The 21,399-nt window shown below is 44.0% G+C and overlaps 2 protein-coding genes across 3 annotated transcripts; one reads left to right on the forward strand and one right to left on the reverse strand.

Annotated features, from left to right (window-relative positions):
- Positions 1-1,098: 1,098 nt before the first annotated feature.
- On the reverse strand, positions 1,099-9,110 carry LOC108614597 (uncharacterized). The gene is made up of 6 exons (XM_018008788.2): positions 8,209-9,110; positions 4,032-4,869; positions 3,754-3,968; positions 3,508-3,695; positions 3,166-3,442; positions 1,099-3,089 (listed from the first exon to the last, which is right to left on the reverse strand). Exons 1-6 carry the CDS (start codon positions 8,243-8,245, stop codon positions 2,857-2,859), a joined length of 1,788 nt encoding a protein of 595 aa, XP_017864277.1. The 5' UTR covers positions 8,246-9,110; the 3' UTR covers positions 1,099-2,856.
- Positions 9,111-11,954: 2,844 nt separating this feature from the next.
- Positions 11,955-14,319, forward strand: LOC108614598 (putative cytochrome P450 12d1 proximal, mitochondrial). Of its 2 annotated transcripts, none has more exons than XM_089467216.1 (4): positions 11,955-12,110; positions 12,185-12,525; positions 12,587-12,703; positions 12,765-14,319. In XM_089467216.1, exons 1-4 carry the CDS (start codon positions 12,033-12,035, stop codon positions 13,783-13,785), a joined length of 1,557 nt encoding a protein of 518 aa, XP_089323342.1. In that variant the 5' UTR covers positions 11,955-12,032; the 3' UTR covers positions 13,786-14,319. The 2 variants fall into 2 exon arrangements, with proteins under 2 accessions (XP_089323342.1, XP_017864278.1); XM_018008789.2 differs by having other exon boundaries at positions 11,956-12,116.
- The last annotated feature ends 7,080 nt before the right edge of the window (positions 14,320-21,399 follow it).

A 21,399-nucleotide genomic window follows, 5' to 3' on the forward strand; every position in this document is an offset into this window, starting at 1 on the left:
CAGCCGGGCTCAAGCAAATAGTTTACGTAATATGTTTCTCTTTCAAGTACATGATTGTTGTAGAAGTTTCGCTCTAACAAACTCTACGAACTGACTAACTGATAGTCTGTCATATATGATCAAATATAATTAGTTTATGTATAAAGGAAATAAAGTCCTAGGGTTAGATCTGTTATTGAAGTTGATATAAGCGATAGAAAGAGCACTTTGGAATAGAGCATTCTTTAATTTTAATATTTTTTTTTTCGATATATTGTATATGTATTTCATAAAGATTTTAAGCTAGCAAAGCAAAAGTATGATATTTTTGATTTAAAATAGATTTAATATCAAAGTGAAATAACTAAGAAATTAATTTGTTTTTTCATAAAACTTTTTGCTTTGTTAGCTTAAAATCTTTATATATTTATTTATGAATCTATACCAGTCCCATATCAGAGTAACTACCACGTCTCTCACTTCCCAACTTTATTTATTTAAGATATGAGCACTTTGGTCAGTCTCAATGGCTGGTCATTTTCCAGCTAGTCATATTTTTCCCAGGCTGCAATATGTTTTCATAATTTTTCATATATTTTTGCACAATTTTCGTAGCCGATTCTCGAGCTAAAAATAATAATAAAACAAGAGACCTTTGACAGCCTGTGATTTGTTTGTACAACAAATGCGTACACGTTTTCCATGCTCTTTTATGTGCATTACTCTACCCCTCGCTCTGCCTCGCATCCCGCTCCCCCTCTAACTTTGTTGTTTTTATTGGCAATACACAATTGGCTTTTGATTTTATTAAAGCCATAACAGCATGAGCAGACGCTCAACAAAAAGCGTATTATGACCATGAAAGTGCATGAAAAGGGAGTTTTTGTCAACCATTTGCAGTTGCTGATTGGCTTTTGAAAGCCTTTACTTTGTTGACTTGTCCATAAAAATCAAATAGCCATCGTTTTTTATATGTTTCGAGTGTGCTTTGTGGCAGTTCGATTTGCATAATGTGCAGTTAAGCAACTTGCCTCTAGGTTTACAAATGCATATTAAATTTGTATTTACTGGCATTTTATGTTTGTAAAAATAAAACTAAATATTTATTTAATTTGAGCATTTTATTTTTCATTTCAGCATATATTTCAATGTTGATTTTCGGGTCGTGTCTCGTAGTTGTTTACACAGTTTACCTTTTTGGGATATTTACATATGCCATGCCCTTTTCACTTTGCTCTGTGGCCAGACAGTGGCTGAATGACCATTAAAATGCGTCCGTTGCTCCTCGATATGGCGGTAATTAATTACGTAATTTGTCCATTTAAAAGCGCGACAAGATGCTCGAAACGACGCGGTCAACTCTTTCGCAGCATGTGCAAACGCCACTCGATTATTTATAGTGGAATAAAAGTGAGTTCAGTGACAGGACATGGGCAGAAGGACTTAATGCCCAAGACACATTTGCCAGTCATTTGCATTGGCGTCCCTTTGCCATTCTTTTTTCTCTCTGCTCTCTGCGACTGCACAGTGGTTCATGCACTTGTTTTGCTGCTCGCTGCTCCTTTCAGCATTTGATTAACGATGTGGGCTCGCCTGAAGAGAAGTTTCACTTCTCGCTGATGTGCGTTTTAAAAGCGTGTAAAAGAAATTACCTATATATGTGTGTGTGTCTCTGTTCGTGTGTGTGTGTGTAGAGGGCTGCATTGCTGCTCTGAAGTTGCAACGGTGGTTAATGCTCTGGCCATGAGCTGGAGTTGTTGGTGGTGCGGCCTTTCCCTTTGTTTAACTACTCTTGCAGCATCAGCCTGCCTCTCCCTGCTCCGGGCCGCGGTGTCGCAATTGGGGTATAATCTGGTTAGCGGCACAAATGACGACGCGACGACCGAGTAAGGGCAGAGAAAGACGACAGCATTTAAGCACAATTGCTGTGGCTAATGTGACACATATTGTGACAAATTGCATGCGGATGCTGGGCGAGTGGAGTGGAGTGGGGCACAGGATGGGGCACACATTGGACTGTGTAAACACGTGTACCGCTGCTTAAGAGCTCGCGATCAGGTTTGCAGTAGATAAACCTTTTTTCATGATCTCTTTACATTAGCATCATTATTCTGTATAGAACTGTGAATACTAACTAAAGGCTTGAATGATTAATCTTATATAACATACTATTCTATGAGTACTAAACCCAATCCAACTTTGTATTAATTCAAGAACTATCTATGCTCTAGCTATAATCTACAATTTTCATTCATTTACAAAAATAAAAGCTTTTCATTTTCCATTCAATATCATTGATCCTAAGTGCACTGTTCGATGGCCTCTGCGCCGCTCTGGCTCCGCCCCCTTGGACACTTCGCATGCCAATAGATAGCTGTGGCCTCTGCGTGCCACGGATAGCATAGCCGCCCCCGATGTCAGCCATCGGGTGAACTGCCTGCCGATGGGGGTCGGTTTAAGTTAGCGACACTGACAGCTCGGCGCTGACAACAGGGTCGGGCGCGCATCGAGGGCTCGGCCGAACAATGCATGACGAATCGGTATTTTACGCCCATTTCGGGCACTATGCCCAGCTCGGGGTGGCTGTGGCTGCTGTTGTGTTAAGCGCTTTGTTCTTGTCAACTGAGTGGAACGAATGTCGAGGCTGCACCTGCAGGACAACCCGAAATCTGGCAACCTTGCGCTGGGTGGTTGCACTGAGTTGGACCGGGGATGCTGGCTGCTGGATGCTGGATGCAGGGTGCTGCACGTGCTGCTGCATTTGGCGAACGGCTTCGCCTCACTATCTAAAGCGGGTTTCTGGCACATTAACATTTTGTTTATTTTACAAGTACTAATTTTGATTTTGGCTTAAAACGTTTTCATTTGCAGGCGAGATTAGTGATCCATGGGCTCCTTGGCGCCGCCTCCGCCGCCACCGCCTCCGCCACCGCATTCTCCGTAGGCGCCCAGCTCGTCGGGCCGGAAATAGGAGCTCTGCATGCTGTAGAGCCGATCAATCGGATTGATCATTGGCGTCTGTGTGAAGGGACCCATCAGCTGCTGAAAGGTGGCGTAGCTCAGGCCAAGTATGGTGTTCAGTATCGGTTCGCTGTTCTTGTTGCAGTTCTCTATTGATTGTCACAGAATATGTTTAGCTGACCTTTGTTGTAACTCTGTATTTTTTGTTTCCTCTTTGGCACTTACCCTTGTTGGTCTCCATGCAGCTTAGAGTGCCCTGCTCCTGTTCGTCCTTGATGTTGCAGCGCAGCCTTGTCAGTCCGTCCGAGGCTGTGGAGAATGGCGACTCTTGTTGCGACTCGCTATCACTTTGCGCTTCGTCCTTGATTTTGGCTGTCAGACTGCTGTCATGCGACTCCTGCGAGTCCTGCGAGTGCGAGTCGCTGACACCCTTCGCGGGCGGCTCCTGCTTGGCCTTTTTCTGTATTTTCTTAACTTTGGCGCGTTGATTTTGAAACCAGACCTGAGCGAACGATGCAAAGTAGAATGGAATGAATTAAATCAGATATTGATAAGCATTCGCTTTACCTGTACAATTCGCAGACTTAAGCCCGTATCCTTGGCCAGGTTCTCTCTGACTTTGCGGCACGGCTTGGGCGATACTTCGAAGGATGCCTTGAAGGCGCGCCGCTGCTGTGTGTTGAGTATGGTGCGTGGTCGCTTCGGACCTCGACGTCCGTCCATCTTAGGTGGAAAGAGGTCATCGCCATAATAATCTAGGACAGTATGATATTAGACAGCTGTGGCAACTGGGTGATGCATTTAATGACTCACCATATCCCTGCAGCATCTCTACCTCCTTCTCGTAGTCGAAGCGGCAGAATAGCTGTCCCTGTTTGACCACATACTGCTCGCCCTTCTTCAGCACCGCACCGCATACGACGCAGGCGAAGCACTTCAGATGGAAGATATTCTCCTGCGAGCGCATCACAAGCTCATCGGCGGCGATTTTATGGCCGCAGCCAAGGCAACGATTACGTAAGTAGAGTCTGTGGAAATAGGGGTATCATTGAGTTGCTGGACAACCATATTGAGCCGCCGTCCACGCCCACCTTTCGTAGTCAATGCGGCAATACAGCTTGCCGTCCCTCGCATAGCACGAGTGCACCAGATGCAGCGAACAGGCGGAGCACTTGAGGCAGCCCTCGTGAAACGAGTTGTCCACCACGCGCATGATGTAACGATCACAAATTGGCTGGCAGCAGTAGGTGCATTGGTTGAGTCCTGGACCCATGCTAATGGCCATGCCCATGGCCATGCCCCCATCTCCGGGCATGGCCATGCCCATCACCGTGTGCTGCTGCAGTATTTGAGGCGCTTGTGGTGTGTGTGGTGCGATTGATGATGTCGGCGGCGCCGGTGGTGCTGCTGAAAAGCCATCCAAGTCATTGAGACTGCACTCGCCCAAGGTGATGCGGTTGCTCAGCTGCATGGGTGGACCCGGCCCGGGACCCTGTCTACTCATTGTCAACGGCAGAGCCTGATGTTGCTGTTGCTGTTGTTGGTGTGCGGTGGACATGCTGCTACTGTGGTTGATACAACTTCCGTTGACATTTCGGCTAGCTGACGCCATTTTGTCACTGTGGGTGTTGGTGGCTCCTCCTGCTGCTGTCTTGCTGCCTGCCGGCTGACAGGTCGCAGTTGTTGCTGTTGTTGCAGCCGATGCTGCTGCTGCTGTTGCTATTGTTGTTGTTGCTGTTGCTGGTGTTGTTAACATGCGCTCATTTCCGTGCAACAGCAGTTGACTGTGCCCCATTGCAATGCCTGCTGCGGCCGGGTGCTGCGTGTGTCCAGCTCCCGATAAATGTTGCTGCTGTTGGTGATGGTTGTGTTGCTGCTGTTGCTGCTGCTGCTGCTGCTGTTGCTGTTGACATTTGATGTCCATTGGAACTATTTTGGTTTTTGCGGTTGTGTCGTGGATCCAGGGCCCCAACATGCAAATGAGAAACATTTCAGTTATTTTTATTTTCACATCGGCATGCAAATTGCGGCTGGTCGTGTGCCCTCCTCACAATTTACAACTGCGGCCAGTGGTTCAGTGGTTCGTGGCAAAAACTATGTCCCAAACGGGATTTGCATTTGTGGTTCCCTGCACTTTTGCCCACTCTATACGGTGTGAGTGTAACTGTAACTGTAGCTGTAGCTGTAACTGTAGCTGTAACTGTGACCATTTGCCAACCATTTCGAGTTGTAGTAAATTTGTGGTTTTGCAATTATTGAAATGACTTTTGTAGCGAAATATGTGCGTGACCGTACGCACTCGTCTCTCCCTCCCTCCCTCCCTCTCTCTCCCTTTGCCTGTGTTTGGCCGTACTGCAAATTCCACGCACATATATATTTATATATGTATGTACGCTGGCAATACGCTGCGTATACGTATTGTGCTGTTGGGCCCTGTTGTATTTGTGCGAGTGCGGTTATTCGAGTTGGTGGCAAAAAATTACTGTACATTTGTGGCATTTGTGCTACTGCTGTTGGCTGGCTGGCTGGCTTTTTGTTGCTTGTTGTCTCAATTTATGGTAAATTGTTGAAATTGTACGGTAATTTGTTTGCCTCTTAGTGTGCGTGTGTGTGAGTGTGTGCGTGAGTGCCGTTTATCTTGTTTCGTTACGCGCTTTTTCAGTTGTTATTGTTTTGCCCTTATCCATAGGTTTTCTCTTTTTTCCTTTTTTTTGCATTAACTTAATATGTACGAGTATGTGTGCAAGTCCACAAACACACATATACTCTCACGAGCTCTGCCTGACTTTACATACATTTTGTATTTAAATGATTTGGCCTGTGCGTAATTTCATTAAATTTTCACAACAATTTCTGTGGCATGCAAAATTTATGCTAGAAATATGTGCAGCATTTTAAAGTAATTTACGTTATCAATTTGCATTGCGGTCTCACGTGTAAGGAATACAATTCGTGTCATGTGCAGACTAAAATGCAGCCACAAATGACACTTCAAATCAAACCACTCGACTGCCCACTTCTTGGACAGATGACAAGTGGGTTGGCTATTGCATTTCATGTTTATTTAGTAATGGGGTTTATAATTTATTAAATATTTGAAAGTCAAAGACAAATGCTCCAATTTATCTCAAGGTACTGCCAAAAGTAGATGCATATATGAATTCTAAAATATAATCCTATACCAAGCCTCTATACTCGTTTATCAATCCATCAATCTTATTTATAGATTCGGCTGTCTTAGCTCGTCTTGCCTACAGCTTGGACATCACGCAGTGAATGACCCTAGCTCATCTCTCTCTCCTCTCTGTGAGCTTGCCTAAAGATTCGTGCACAAGGATAACTAAGTGAATAGGCTTATTTCTATAAACATAAACATATGGTTCGCATTTCACATCAATTGTCACGAGCAACTGCTGCCGCATGCTTTCAGAGGTCGCTTCGTTTCCCTTGCTTGATACATTTAAGCTCGGACACCTCATTCAGTGTGAGCTACTTTGAATTGCTGCAGTGCTAAGCCGCTCAGCTGGCGCACCTGTTAGACTTTTGTCTTTTGTGCTGTGTCCTTTGGTTGCCGCAAGGCTTATCAGGATGTCAGCATGTTGGCTGGACATGTCAGCGCTTGGCAGCAGCGGATTTGCGCGGACAAGTGCAAGGGCGGAGGAGACATTGATAGCGCTGGCCCTTTCGCCACACTAATTAGATTCTAATGTGCAGCAGAAATCAGGGGGGCGGCGGCAGGGCACCCACCCTGCAGGGCGAGTTTCGCGCTGCTTATAACTAAATTATAATAGAATTTACGAGTAGTGCGTGCGCTTTGTAAACGAGACACTGCAATGAATCAGTAGCTAGAGATTCAACCCCTAGCCGGCCCAGCCTCGCCACAGCTCACCCCATGTCTGTCAAGGGGTGAGACGGGCCGAGGCAGGGGCTGAGGCAGAGGCAGGGGCTTGGATATATTATGTCGGTTACGGCTGCTGGCGGCATATGTTGGCAGTCTTCGGCAGCAGAGGGCGAGCGGAAACCCTTGCCAGGATACTGTGTGCAGCCGCTGCCGCCGTTTGTCAGTCGCTGCCGAGTTGTTGCCGGCGACTGACGTTTAATTTAATCGGATTTGGGCGGACAAAGAAATTATGGCGCCGTTTTGCATTGTTGTTGTTGCTGTTGTTGCTGCTGCTGCTGCTGTTGTGCCAACGATACACAACATAAATGCTTTGTTTTTGCCTAATCTCTGACAGAAGTCAGCATTTGTTTTGCCCACTATAAAATGTGTCCAGATTTTTGGCATTTGGCTCGCTGCCAGCTTGACTTAAGCACACTTAGCTCAAGTGCCAAGTTGTGCAAGTGGTTCTTAGTTTTCGCTCAGTTCGTACTCGAACACTCGAACAAGTACAGCAAACTATTGGACAAAACCAAAACAAATATATATATATATATTTAAAATATATATATGTATAATATATATATGAATTCCATCAGGTATATTTATATTTATAACTATATACTAAACATGTATCTAAGCATATGTTTTCAATGGTATAACAACTCGCCTAAGGAACTGAATGAAAAATTTATAAACTTTATTTTAAGCAAATATTTAATACATATTGTGATTTTTCTTTTATTCAACTTGTCTTCATTGTTTTTGTAAATTATAGATTGAGTGAGAAAATTTAGTAGTTTACCGACAGTAGAAGTAATAGTTTGAGGAATAATAATGAAAAATTGTAGATTACATTTAATTTGTGATAGCACTTTCCTATACAATTTTCTCGATGATATTCAATGCTGATGACTTTTCAGCTTCAAACAGTTATCCAACTAAGTAATCAACATTTTAACATATTCTTAAACTTCAGTTAACTGATTTATTTATGCTATACAAATTGTGGTTATATCAATGCAATGGTTGACGCAGCAGCAATTTAATGTGATTGATGTTTTCTCAAAAATTCATCTAAATAGTTATTTATTCTTTACTAAAACCCCTTCTCCATATCTATGAAAATAAAGTACTTCTGGCGTGTCTGAATTAGAAACTACTTTGGAAGGTGACACATGATTTCATCTAATAATTCTCAAATAATTCTCAAATAAATATCTGGGGATGTTATTTACGCAAATTGCTATTGAGATATTTCAGCATTGCTTACTTCAACAACAAACAATTGTACTCATAATAGTATTTGAAAACCCGTCGGCTAAGTCAAATATTTGCAAGCACCGACGGCATTCACAAGAGAATCTTTTTGGTTAATGCAATATACTCACACAGGCCAATCTGCATTGGATGCTGTTCGTCGATCATTTTGTTGATTTACGGCCAACAAAAGCTCATTTACACAAAATAAATCACAGGTCCGTGTCTGAGCCGACCAAGGATTGCTTAGAAATACGCTAGTTATGGTTTATCTAGGAATTTATAGGATTCCTTGTATTGGCACTTTTCACGTGGCTTTTATTAAAGCTAGATGGGTAGTCGCGTCAGGTGCAGTGCAGGTAAAATTGCATCGAGTATCCTGCGAAGCGAATGGATGAGAGTGGCCAGCGGGAAAGGTATTGTTGGGCCAGTTACGAAACGCGATGCTTGAATGATTACGGACCTCTGATGTTAATGAAATTTGTTAAAAATCATTTGCTCACTTCGGCCAGACATGGCCATCGACTGCTGTTCGAAGCAGGAAATTTTCTCAAAATGGAGGAGAAATATCGCTGTGTATGTGTGTGTCTGTCTGTGTGTGTGTGTATGTGTGTGTATGGGTGGTGCGCCCCCAAAGCAAGGCAGCGCCATTTTATCCGGCGTTTGTAACAACATGTCCATGCATGCGTCCTTCCACCCACCCGATGCCAGGCCAACTCCACATGTACACAGACAAACCGAGCCAAGTGGGCTTCCCCGCTTCGTGAGATTCGCCAATTTGGCGCATGCGCTGATCCTGGACACGTTCTCGTTCTCCTGGCTGTCGCTTGGAACTCGGCTTGCATTTTGGGGGCGCAACGGTTCGTTTTGCTTTTGTTTTTGCACTTTTGACTTTTGTCTTTGTTGCCATTCGGATTGTTGTTGCCATTGTTGTTGATGTTGATGTTGTTGTTGGCGTGCTTTTATTTGATTTGTTGTACGTATTTTGTATTCACAAAGGATGTTTGGCTCGGCGATTTTGTGCTACGTCTCAGCAACAACAACAACAACAGCCGCTACATGAACATCCCTGAAGAGAATTTTCTCTAGCATCGAATCTATGGCAGGGCCATGCGTTCTTGCTGATTTCTTTTTCTATTGTCATACAATGTTTTAAATTTATTGATTTTTAATGCTGCTGCCAAGACCCGTTAGGAAATTCAAGACACAGCTTTAATTGTTTGGCCAGACCCCGTCAGAGCCGCCCATCCCCGCCCAACTGTTTTTGTTTTGTGTAGTTGGCCGTGTTAATGACTGATAAATGTCGGCGTGCGCGCGCGCTGCCGACACTTTAAACTTTTGGCCAAATGAATTTGGTCTATTTAACGAGCTGGCTGGCCAAACTTTAATGTCTAAGCTGGAATGGCTGTGTGTCTCGTCTGGCAAGGTCTAGCCGGTTGACTGGATGCCTGACTGCCTGCTTGACTGCTTGGCTGCTGCTGCTGTTGGTGCTGTTGGTGCTGTTGGTGCTGCTTGCATGCCAGTCTCTTGTCCTCCGAGGGAAATTCCCTTAAAGTTGTAAACGTGAACGTGTTACTTACAATTAGTGCAGGCGGGCGGGCCACTTAGTCGCCATTTACTCGGCGTGGCTGTTCCTTAGCCAGCTTTGCCCCACTTTCCCACTTTGGCGTTGGATAATCACCATAATTATGTGTTAGCTACTTTTTATGATTCATTATTAGGTCTTGTGATATTTCCTTTTCACGACTGTGGACTTTAAGTATTGTTTCGTGTTTTCTTTCTTTTGCCGGTGTTTATTTGAATGAGTGAAGAGTTAACTGTATGAATATGAAAGCAGCTTATTGAAATGCTGTTTTCTAGTATGGAAAATGTAATCAAAACATTAATTTTTCACGCCTCGCGTCGGCTGTCGACAAACGAGGCTGGCTCCCTCTTCATACGGCAGCTACAAAACTTTTGCCACTTTGTCGACGCGCCGCCTGGTCATAGACAAGTCAAGGTTTTTGGATGCGAGGCTGTCAGCCGGGCTCTGGATTGCTGCTGACACACACTTGCTGCCGCCAATGAATAAGATTAATTTGGGTCACTGTGCTCCCCAGCTGCAGCCCCCCCCACCCAACACACAAGCCGTCAGCTCAACCCTCAGCGCTGCTGTTGAAACGTGCATCGGAATTATGAGTGCTGCCTAGCTCGTGCTTTCAAATTTAAATTTAATACACTAACCCATGTGTTTATGCCATTAACATTTCTATGTATATGTGTGGAAAATACTATAACAAAATATGTATATACATATATAATATAGGTATTCGATAGATAGATGTAGATTATATATTCTACATTTGATAATGCCAAAAGTATGCCTTAATTCCCTCAATCAAATATTAGATATTTATTTTCGTATATTTGATAACACTTTACATACTTAGTTTCCTTTGAATTTCATCGCATAAACAGTGTAAAGGACTCTACTATATTATGTACTGGACTCATGTGCGCGTGTGTGTGAGTGTATGTGTGTTTGTGCAAGTGTGTGCATTGGTGTCAGGCAGCCAAACAGCTGAAATTGTTTGGGGTTAATTAAGCGCGACATGTGTGGCATTGTATGCATTTGTGCAGCGACTGTGGCTGCGACTGTGACCCCAACTCCGGTTCGACGGCGCACGCCCACAAGTGTGAATAGGCTCTGGCAGCTGGAGCCTCGGCTGCTAAACAATGCTACATAATAGACAAATTACCCGACGCGTCGGTTCATTATGCTGCGATTGGCACCGCTGATGCATTTATGAAGCGACTGCAACACCCAATTTCTTGACTGTGTGAGGTTCAATTGATTTATGAAGCGAACATAACCCTTAACACCCGAAGACCTGTTGAGCTAATCGGGCGATACTTCGAGGCATTTATAAATACTGGCAAAAAATAAAAGAAAAGAGTATGGGAAATATTGAGATTTCTTGTCCGTGATATCTGTCTAACAATTCCATATCTCAGGCATTTGCATGTGGCGACCGAAAGCAACGCAGTTTGCTGACCAGCACAATGGCCATGGTCCAAAGCAATGGCCTAAAAATAAACAAGAGCATTCACCTTAAGGCATAATCAAAGTTTATGGTTGACAATACACATAAGGGGAAGATTCGTGTGGTCTGGCAAAGCAATGCCAGAAGCTCGACTGCGGCATTATTACCGCAGTGGAAATCTCTCAATGGATACATTTGAATGCAGCCATAGTCAATATTTACATATTTGCATATAGGCATATGTAGTCGGGTAATAGTTACAATTAGTAGTTGGTTAACAAAACTGACGTAGTAGACTTATAGTATGTACATATATTCTATTCGAGTACCTCTTTTGACTTTTCATGAGCTGCCAAGAGTAGTTTAGCGATCGCGCGCAAAGCATTTGTTATCAACCAAACGAGTTTTAATTCATATAATCACAAACAAGTGCCATCACGTCTGTATGTATTTTGATCTACTATATATGTATGTGTGTTGGACAACGGCTTAAATATGCTGATTCATATAAACATGGCATTTTTATATCATTCTGACTAGGCAGATTTTGTTTTTGCTTTGCCAAAGACCTTAAAAAAAAAAAAAAAAAAAAAAAAAAAAAAAAAAAAACCCAGTTCTATTTACCTAGCATAAGGCATACCTGATGAGAGTGAGCTAAAGCTTTATATACATACTCGCTGATAAGCAAGAGAATGGGAGAGTAACACACACAGAGAGGTAGAGAGAGAGAGAGAGAGAGAGAGAGCGACAGAGAGTAAGTAACGACGCCTAACAGTTATTTGTTGATCTTGTACTTCGTTTCGTTATGCTTTTTACTCATTTTACTACGATCGCCTATAAAACTGATGGAAACGCTAAACAAATTTTAGTCTGAGCTGCGCGCTGGTTAGAAACAGTCGCAGTTGATAACAGTTGATAGTTGATATATTCAAATGGCCCTTATCAAAGCACCGCTTGTAGCGCGACAAATTGCGCTGGTCAGCGCCAGATCAGTGCAAACGGCAACAGCGGTAAACGTGAGCTGCAATTGATAATGGTGCATGCACAATTGCTTGGAATTTAACGAATAAAATTTCACTTACAGCCCTCCGATGATGCCGCTGCTGCACAGGCGCGTCCCTTCAGTGAGTTGCCAAGACCAGGCAAATTGAGGTTTATGCGCAGCTTTATGCCAGGTGGAGAGTTTTACGATACTTCGTTTATGGAGGTCACCAATGTTCTGCGTAAGCGTTATGGCAACATCTTCATAATACCCGGCACATTGGGACGCGTGGATTGGGTGGCCACCTTCAATACGAAAGATATTGAGACGGTGTTTCGCAACGAAGGCATTTGGCCCTATCGCGCGGGCTTCGAATCATTGGTTTACTTTCGCGAGCACATACGACCGGACGTGTTTGCGGAGAGGAAGGGCCTTATATCCGCGTAAGTAGTCAGTTCTTGTTCATATCCAATACCCGAATATTCAAGCAAGATCTTCACGCAGACAACACGAGGACTGGGGCAAATTCCGATCAGCTGTGAATCCGGTTTTCATGCAGCCCAAGGGTCTTAGAATGTACTACCAGCCGCTGTCCAACATCAACAACGAGTTCATTGAGCGGTAAGTAAACAATGTTTAAATAAATAATCAAGCGTAATTTACGTATATGTGTTTGGTATAGTATCAAAGAGATACGGGATCCACAGACTCTGGAAGTGCCAGCCAACTTTGAGGAGGAAATGAGTCGATTGGTCTTCGAATCGATTGCATTGATTGCCTTCAATCGCGAGCTTGGCATTATACGCAAGCAGCGTGATAATAAAGATATCTTGACCTTGTTTAAGATATCACGGCAGATATTCCAGCTCTCTTTCAAGCTCGATATACAGCCCTCTATATGGAAATACGTATCGACGCCAACCTTTCGCAAGCTAATGCGCGCTCAAAATGAGAGCGTTGATATCGCACAACGTTTGATAGAAGAGGCTCGCGTCGAGAGTGAGCGACGCCGTCAGGCGGGAGAGGAGAGCGGCCAACTCAGCATGTTGGATAAAATGATGAGCATTGATCCGAAAATCGCGGTTGTTATGAGTCTGGACATGCTTATGGCGGGCGTCGACGGCAGTTCCACGTTCTTGTCGGCTCTCTTGCTGTGCTTGAGCAAGCATCCAGAGAAGCAGCAGAAGCTGCGCAAGGAGCTGTTGCGTGTTATGCCTAGCAAGGATACTGTATTGGATGAGGATAATATGAGGGATATGCCGTATCTGCGGGCTGTCATCAAAGAGGCCTTGCGCTACTATCCCAATGGCTTGGGCTCCTTCCGTCAGTGCATTACGGACGTCACCCTCTCGGGCTATCATATACCCAAAGGAACACAGATTCTGGTCGGAGCCAATGCTCTGCTCAAGGATGAGGCGTATTTCGAGCGGGCCAACGAGTATCTGCCAGAGCGCTGGCTACGTGATCCTAAAACCAACAAGAAGATCCAGGTCACTCCGTTTACGTACCTGCCATTCGGCTTTGGGCCTCGCCAGTGCATTGGCAAGCGGATTGTCGATCTACAAATGGAGACAACACTGGCCAAACTCATTCGCAACTTCTATGTGGAGTTCAACTACGATGCATCCAAACCGTACAAATCACTATTCCTAATGGAGCCAGCCATCGATTTTCGCTTCAAGTTTACTGATGTGGAAAAGTAAAGCAAATGAAGAGATTCTTAAAACTGTAAATATGTACATAAATATCATTAATAGAGGTTTTACAAGAACTACGTAATGTATATATGTATTAGATAAATACCTTACCAAACTTTTTGCTGTCTATCAAACTTATTTGTATATATTATCAAACTTATATATTTTAGATCATATATTTTGCTTTATAGACAAAGAGTTTGGCCGAAGACTATATTTGCATAGCTCCGGTTCTACTTCGCTCTATTTCCACTATTCCTTATTCGATTAATAAGTCAGCCTTTATTCTCAAGAAATTTTGTTTATATACATGAAAAAATGTAAACTTTAGCAAAAGAACGTTACATATATACATATACATATATAAGTATATATACATTTGTATACATTGTATATACTATTAATGGCTGTGTGCTCGTGTCAGCCAGCGATTTCATGCATTTTATATATGTATTTATTAATGCTGACAAAAAAAAAAAAAAATAAATAAAAATACAGTCACTGAAATCGCAGAATAAATAAAATACTTGGCATTACAAATTGTTGCGATTTTTCGCCAGTGACATCCCCAACCGAATCACTAAAGGATGCCAAACACCGTGGGGCGTAACGCGTGGCGACCGAAAGCAACGCAGAATTATGCGTACGTGGCTGACCAGCACAAGGACGTAGTGGCATGGCCATGGTGGAGTATCCTTGTTTTTGCTCGATAGCAGGCAACAGGCCTAAAAAATAAACAAAATCATTCACCTTAAGGCATAATAAAAGTTTATGGTTGACAATATACATAAAGAGGACGCCACTGTTGGGGAGTTTCGTGTGGTCTGGCAAAACAATGCCCGGAGCTCGGTTGCGGCAGTTTAAGCGGAAATCCCTGTATGGGAACGTTTAACGCCATTAAAGGATTTGCACTTGGATTCAGGCAGCGTCAATATTTGCCGCCAGTTGGCTGGCTGACTGCGTTTCCAATAACCATTACGGAATTGCGAAAATTTGCGCACAGCTTCGCACAGCGGGCAAAAACAAATAGTTTTGCACACTACAAATACAACACTTCCTTGGAACTGTCCCATTCCAGGGGCGTCTTTGCGGGGGAGTCGGCCATCGAATTGTCACATCAGCACCAACGTCAGCCGAGTTGCGCCTGTCGCCTGTCGCCTGTCGCCTGTCCCATGTCTGTGCCCGCTCAGCATGTGACTGCCACGGATCTGGGTTTGTATTCAATTTATAAGATTTTAAGGCCTGTGCGACTTTCGCTGGATGCCGATTTGTTGTTCAGCTCAGTAAATTTCTCTCGTGTTCGTTTTGACGATTATGGCAAATCCCATCTTAAAGGCTTTTTCCATCATCGTCAGCGCAATCTTTTGTATTTCGCGCCGTAAACTCTTTTTATGTAGGATACTCTTCCCTGAGAGGAATGTCGTTTGGCATACACAGCTCAAATAAAGGCATCTAGAAATTATGAATACTTTTATTTTCGTCTAATCTGTTTGTTAATATCTTAATATGTATTTTAAATATTTCCAATACAGCCTTTTTATATCGTCTTTTAAAGCTTCAGTAGCTCGAAAGTCTGTTGCTGTTGTTTGCAAATGGATCAAGGATATTTACCGAAGGCACGGGCTAGATATTCCTGAGATATGTAAACAGTACTGAATGCAAACAGTTCAAATCAAATAACATACACAAAAACGCTGTAAAAAAGCAATCCACACTCACACCCACACACATACGTACATATGTATCTATATATAGACTAGCATACATATACTTGGGCAAGATACAGCAAACAAGCGCTAGGAACACAAAATGAGCAAGCGACTAACCTAAGGACAACAAAATAAACATTTTGAACTCGACTGAAATGTGAAAGCGCAGCCCCAAGGACACTTGGGGCATTCGCGCTGCCTATCGTCTGCCAGCTGCCTTGATGCCTTGCTGCCTTCAGTTTGCTGCTTGCTGCTTGCTAGCTGATGCCGGGCAGAGGCCCGCTTATCCTGTAAAGGCTAAGCGCAAATATTACAAGCATTATATGAATGTCTATGCTTATGTTAGTGTATGTGTGTGTCCATGTATTTAGAAGCCAGCAACATGCTGAGCCAACAACAACATGGGCAAGAACAGCACTCTGGGTGATGCCAACAAAAGTGTAGAAAATCCGACCAAGCACAAAAACCGACTCAGCACATTTCGGAACAACCAAACACGCAGTAAACCCCAACAGCCCACACAGCTCCGACCTCAACAGTAACAACAACAACAGCAACAACAGCAACAACAAAAGCAACAGCAACAGCAATGGCATCGCCAGCTCAGGCTCAGCAAGTCATCAGCACATAAAGCTCGAAAGATTATGTAGCCCACGGCGTGGTGGCAGCCGCACCCACCAACAGCGGCTGCGGAAGTGATGCATGACTCTGATGGGGCACGTCGGTTGTGCGGGGCACTGAAGCTGCCACTGGGTCTGGGTCTGGGATTGAGGCTGAGGCTGGGGACGGGGCCGGGGCCGGGGCCGGAGCTGTGGTATTAGACGACAATAGAGCTTTGGGGTTGGGAATTCTGGCTTGCCTTTTTGTGCTCCCAAGCCTTGTGACGTTTGACGCCATGTTTGATGGATGAAAAAACCATTCATGTTACCAGCTGGGGCGCAGAGGTTGCTCGGTTGGCTGTCGCTCAATGTGTGCCACTGTATGTGTGTCTTTCTCTCTGCATGTGTATGTGTGTGTGTGTGTGTGTGTGTGTGTATGTATGCAAAGATGGCGCAATAGACGTGAAGTAACCACCTCCTGTGGCGCAACTAAATCCTTTTGGATTTTACCCGGCCAGCGCTGTATGTTTTAATGCGCATTTTATGAGTGTGTAGGTAAACGCTAAGCTGCCGTGGATCGCTTGCCAGCCAGCCAGGCAGAGAAGCAGGAGGCGCCATTCTGCTTTGGCTTTAAAGTGCAAAAGCGTTTGTTTTAAGTTCTAAGGCACTTATTTGTTTTTATATATTTTGCTTGTGGAGCCAAACTGTTTGCGCCCAGCTTTTGTGACTTTTGGCACTGCCAACTGTCGAGCTGTCAGCTGCATGTGAACCAGAGTCAACAGCCACCGAACCTTCGACCTGCCCTCCCCGAAGCTCCGGCTGACATTTGGCAAATTTCGTTGCATAAAACGCAGGTGGCTCTGCAACTGGCACCACGCCCACCTGGGCGCTGTGGCAGCGGCATTAGCATAATTTTGCATAGCGCCAGCTACTTTGGCCCGGTCGCATATTTCACGCAAGTGCTGCATATTTTTGTGTGGGCGACACTTAAAACTCAAAATGAAGTCGCTCGGCTTCCGGACTAGTCCAGGCTACATGCAAATCCGGTGTGAAAAATGCGCGTATTAATAAATGTGTGTGTAGATGAGCCACGCCCCACACCCTCGCCCAACTGTGGGCGAGGCAAGCACTTGTGCTCTCTGCTTTTTTATTTCCGACTGCTTAGCACGGCAATTTACATTTCAAATTAGCGACTTCATTGCTAGAAATTGTGAAATTACATTTCATTTTCATTTTCATTTTCATTATGGGCCCGGCTTTGGAAAAGTTTTGATCCTGCGGCTACGGCTGCCACTCGCTGTCCCCGAAATTGGAGCTCTAGCCGGATCGGAGTGTGAGAACGAGACCGGGACCGGGAATGGGGCCCGGACGGGACTTGGGCTTAGCCACACTGTCCAGTGGCGTTGAATGTTGCGCTTTTGCTATGCTAATAAATTAATATAAATTCAAATTTGTTTGCCAACTGCTGCCGTCTCGGCCTGCCAAAGTGTTATGTTAGTCAAAGAGGCCAAAATCTACGGCAAAATGTTCTCAAGTTTCATAAAAATCGTCAATGAAACAGGCTCCATGCACCCTCTAAAACCAATGCGACAACTAAATCGCGCCCCCAACCCCACCCCACCCAAGAGCCGCAAGTGTTGGCTGCTTGAATATTCAATGGCTACTTCCGCACTTGGACTGAAGCCCCACTTTGGGCCGCCAAAACGCTTGAGCGGCGGTAGGTGAAGTGTTTTAATAAGCACGAGCAGACTCAAGACGCTCCAAATGAAGGGCAACCAGTGGAATTTCAGTAATCTCAGAAGGTCTGAGCCAGAAATACTGGCTATAATCTAAGATATGCTATTCATAAAACGATTCCAATTCTTCGATGCTCAAATTCAAATAGTTGGCTTATCGAATACCCTGTCTGTGCAGGGAATATAGTATGCTCGACTTACTGATAAGTAAGTAACCAAGAGATAAAACAACCTTTAAAGGAGAACATGATGTAGTTAACTGCAACAGTTATCTGAAGCATTTGATTGATATTTAATTTGCATTATGCCTTTAACTGCAAACTTCCAACTTAATGAGAGGCTGAGTAGAGCAGCTCTACCCCAAAAAATGTTTATGTACAGCGTATTTAAATCGAGAAAAGGGCTCAGCATGCAAGGGCTCATCGGCGTCTCCGACTTCGTCGGCTGCTGGGCCAACGTACGTAAGGAAAAAATGTACGCGCATTGCTCGAATATGCGTGGAATTCGATGGGGCTGCATACATGAGAGTTCTGACAAGCCAGACGTATATATGTACATATATACCCTTAACATTATTCGCATCCCGCTGCCCTCACCCTGTTTCGGCCGGCAGCCCGTTCGAGCGAGCAACCCTTGCGAACCGTGCGGAACGGGGCATTAGCCACGCGCATTTAGCCAGCAATCATTTAACAATTTACAAATCGATGTTTAAACTGCGCTCGAGCTGTCCGCCGGGCCAACTTACCGCATCTGCATTAAAACTTTGGCTTTAACGTTAATGCCCTGACGAAAAGCTCACAGGACTCTGCAAGAGCAGCCGTTAATGCTCGTCCGACTGTCATAACAATAACGGCATTTTTAGCACCTCATTAAAAAAGAGTTCATATCCGAACAGTTTGACTGAGTTGCCGCTTTTGACTGCTCTCTCTCTCTCTCCCTGTGCCCCATAAAAGCTGATGCCGAACCGTAAACTTTGCGCTAATGTCCTTTGTTTCTCTGCAGTCATCGGCGCTTGATGGGCTTATCAATTTTTACAACAATATTTATTTGTGTATTTGAGTTGAGCCATTGCAGCAATGTGGGCATTAAATTTAACCCAGTAATGGCGCACGCTGCCATTGACTTTGGCCCATAGCTGTAAATTGTGGCCAAGCTTAATCGATTTATTGCCGAGAGATGGGGCTATAAGACGGCAGAAATATAGCAGGAAAATGTACTAATTGAATAATGGATATTTCTTGCTCTTGCATGCGTCGTATCAGTGATCGATAAATATCGATTAAAATTAAAATTAAATATGATAACACGGCATTTATAGGATACAATTAAAGAATTAACACTTCTTCCTATGATATCTATTATTCATATATTTATCAGTAATTATAGAATTTGCAATTAGAGATAGCTTAATGAGTCCCAAAGGCTAAGTTATTTCTAAATTGGGCCTCTTTAAACATCCCTTCAACTTTGAAATCATTGTGTAAACTGTTTGTCTGCTGCTGCTGTGATGATTCCATTGTGAATTTCAGAAACAAATCTCTCGCTTAAAATCTGCATAGTCAACTTTATGCGGGCAAGCCTGACTGAACATTCATTCTTCTGCAATGGCTCGCTTAATCGTTTCTCTGCTGTGGCCTGCACTTGGAAAGCCGTTTGGGCCAGACAAAACGTTCTGGACCGCATAAACAAAGGAGAGTGCTGTGTGGCGCTCTTGCTGTCTTTAACTTTGACTTTATTGTGACAGTTAAAAGCGAAAATAATAGCAGTTAAAATCCCATAAAATGCGTCTTAATCATAAAAATGCGATTATAAAAATGGACGAGCGTCGGCACAGAGGCGCAGATGCAGGCAGAGGCAGAGACTGAGACAGAGGCGGTGGCAAAGGCGGAGACTGAGACAGAGGCGGAGGCAAAGGCGGAGACTGAGGCGAAGGCATAGGGTATGGCATTGTGGATGGCGTTGGTGAACTCTTTCTGCCCGTCTTCCGCCGCCTTATTCATGTTGCCCCCTTGGCCATCGCCAGTGCTGTTTGTTGCCTTTGGCTTTTATGAGCTGCACGCTTATGGGCAGCTGCGACTTTATTGCAGTTTAGCTCAGATGATGGGAGCAGAGGCTGCATGACCGGACTTGGGGGACTTGCGACATTTGTAATTGTTTATTATGCCGCGGTCGGTATGGGCTAGCTTTAAAGAGAGGTTCGTCGCCCGGCGACTCTCTATCAAACCCGAAAGAATTTTTATTAATTGTGCGCGTTTTTGTTTCACACCAAAACCTTTGCAACTGTTGTTCCCAAGCCAAAAGCGCAAATCCTATAAATTTTTTACTACTTATTTACGCTGCTAAGGCACATTTAGCCATGTCAAGCAATCGCATGGCCGTGCTCGTAAAAGCAGAGCACCGCCACGGCCCCACTCGCCCACAATTCGACATCGACAGCAAATGCTGGCCGTTGTCGTTGTCACTGGCCTCTGTGTGGGGGCTGGATGAGAGGATGAGAAGATGGGAGGAAGGGAGGAAGGGGGTGGGAGAGTACTTTTATTTTTGTGAAATTTCATCACGTTTTTATGTTGTGACCACGTGACGCCAGGGCCATGACTCCGACTCCGATATGGCCACCCAATGGCAGGCAGGTCCCGGCCCAATCTCAACTAAGGAGCACAAACAGTCTTTTTTCGCTCGGTCTTGGACTGGCCAAAAGTAGCGCAACAACGGACGCACGAACACAACTAAGCAGGCCAGAGCACCTGCACCTGCTGGCATCCCAGCAGTTGGCCGGGCACGTATAAAATAGCAATGGCCATGGGTCGAGCAATGGGGATGCCATGGCAATGGAAAGGCAAAGGAAATGGCTATGGAAATAGAAATAGAAGTAGAAATGGAGCAAATGGGCGCCAGTCAAAGTGTCAGTGTGTAAGCTGGAAGCATTTACCTAGATTGTGCCTGTAAACGGATTTGCAGCGACTACATATTTGGCCACATATTCAGGCAGCTCGCACTTGACGGTCTAAAGGATGCCATTCAAGCAGCAAAGGCTTTAACAATTCGCTACGATTGGCTGCTGTGCGTTAGCCATAGCAAACCTTTAATACTCTTTTATCAATTGTGGCTAAGCAATAAATCTAGATTTTCGTTCATTTGTTTTCATTGACTTGATTTGTTCTGTGAAGCTATAGATTTATTTGTATATATTTCAATTATTAATGAACCAATTAAGTGAGAGAGGAGTGATGATTTAGTGGAGTAATAGTAACTAAGATAAATTATGTCTTTATTTAAAAAACAAAGGCTTTGAGCAGGTATTAGTCCCTATTATTGACTGGCATTAAAGAATTATAAACTACAAATGATAATGAAAGTTATTAAGGAATCAATGCATTTAAATATATATAAACATATGTAGAAATATGCCTCAATTATCAGCTGCATTGGGAACTCCAACATTAACAAATTTCGATTTTAAGCTCAAGCTGGACAAATTTGAATATTTAATTTCTCAAACTCAAACAAAAATGGCAAATTCGATGAAATGGGCTTTCATACTTAACCATTTCCTGTTTGACAGATACTCATTGACTG

Source organism: Drosophila arizonae, chromosome 4 (assembly GCF_054131065.1).
Source record: "Drosophila arizonae isolate 15081-1271.41 chromosome 4, UAZ_ARI_1.0, whole genome shotgun sequence".
Taxonomy (NCBI): Eukaryota; Metazoa; Arthropoda; class Insecta; order Diptera; family Drosophilidae; genus Drosophila; species Drosophila arizonae.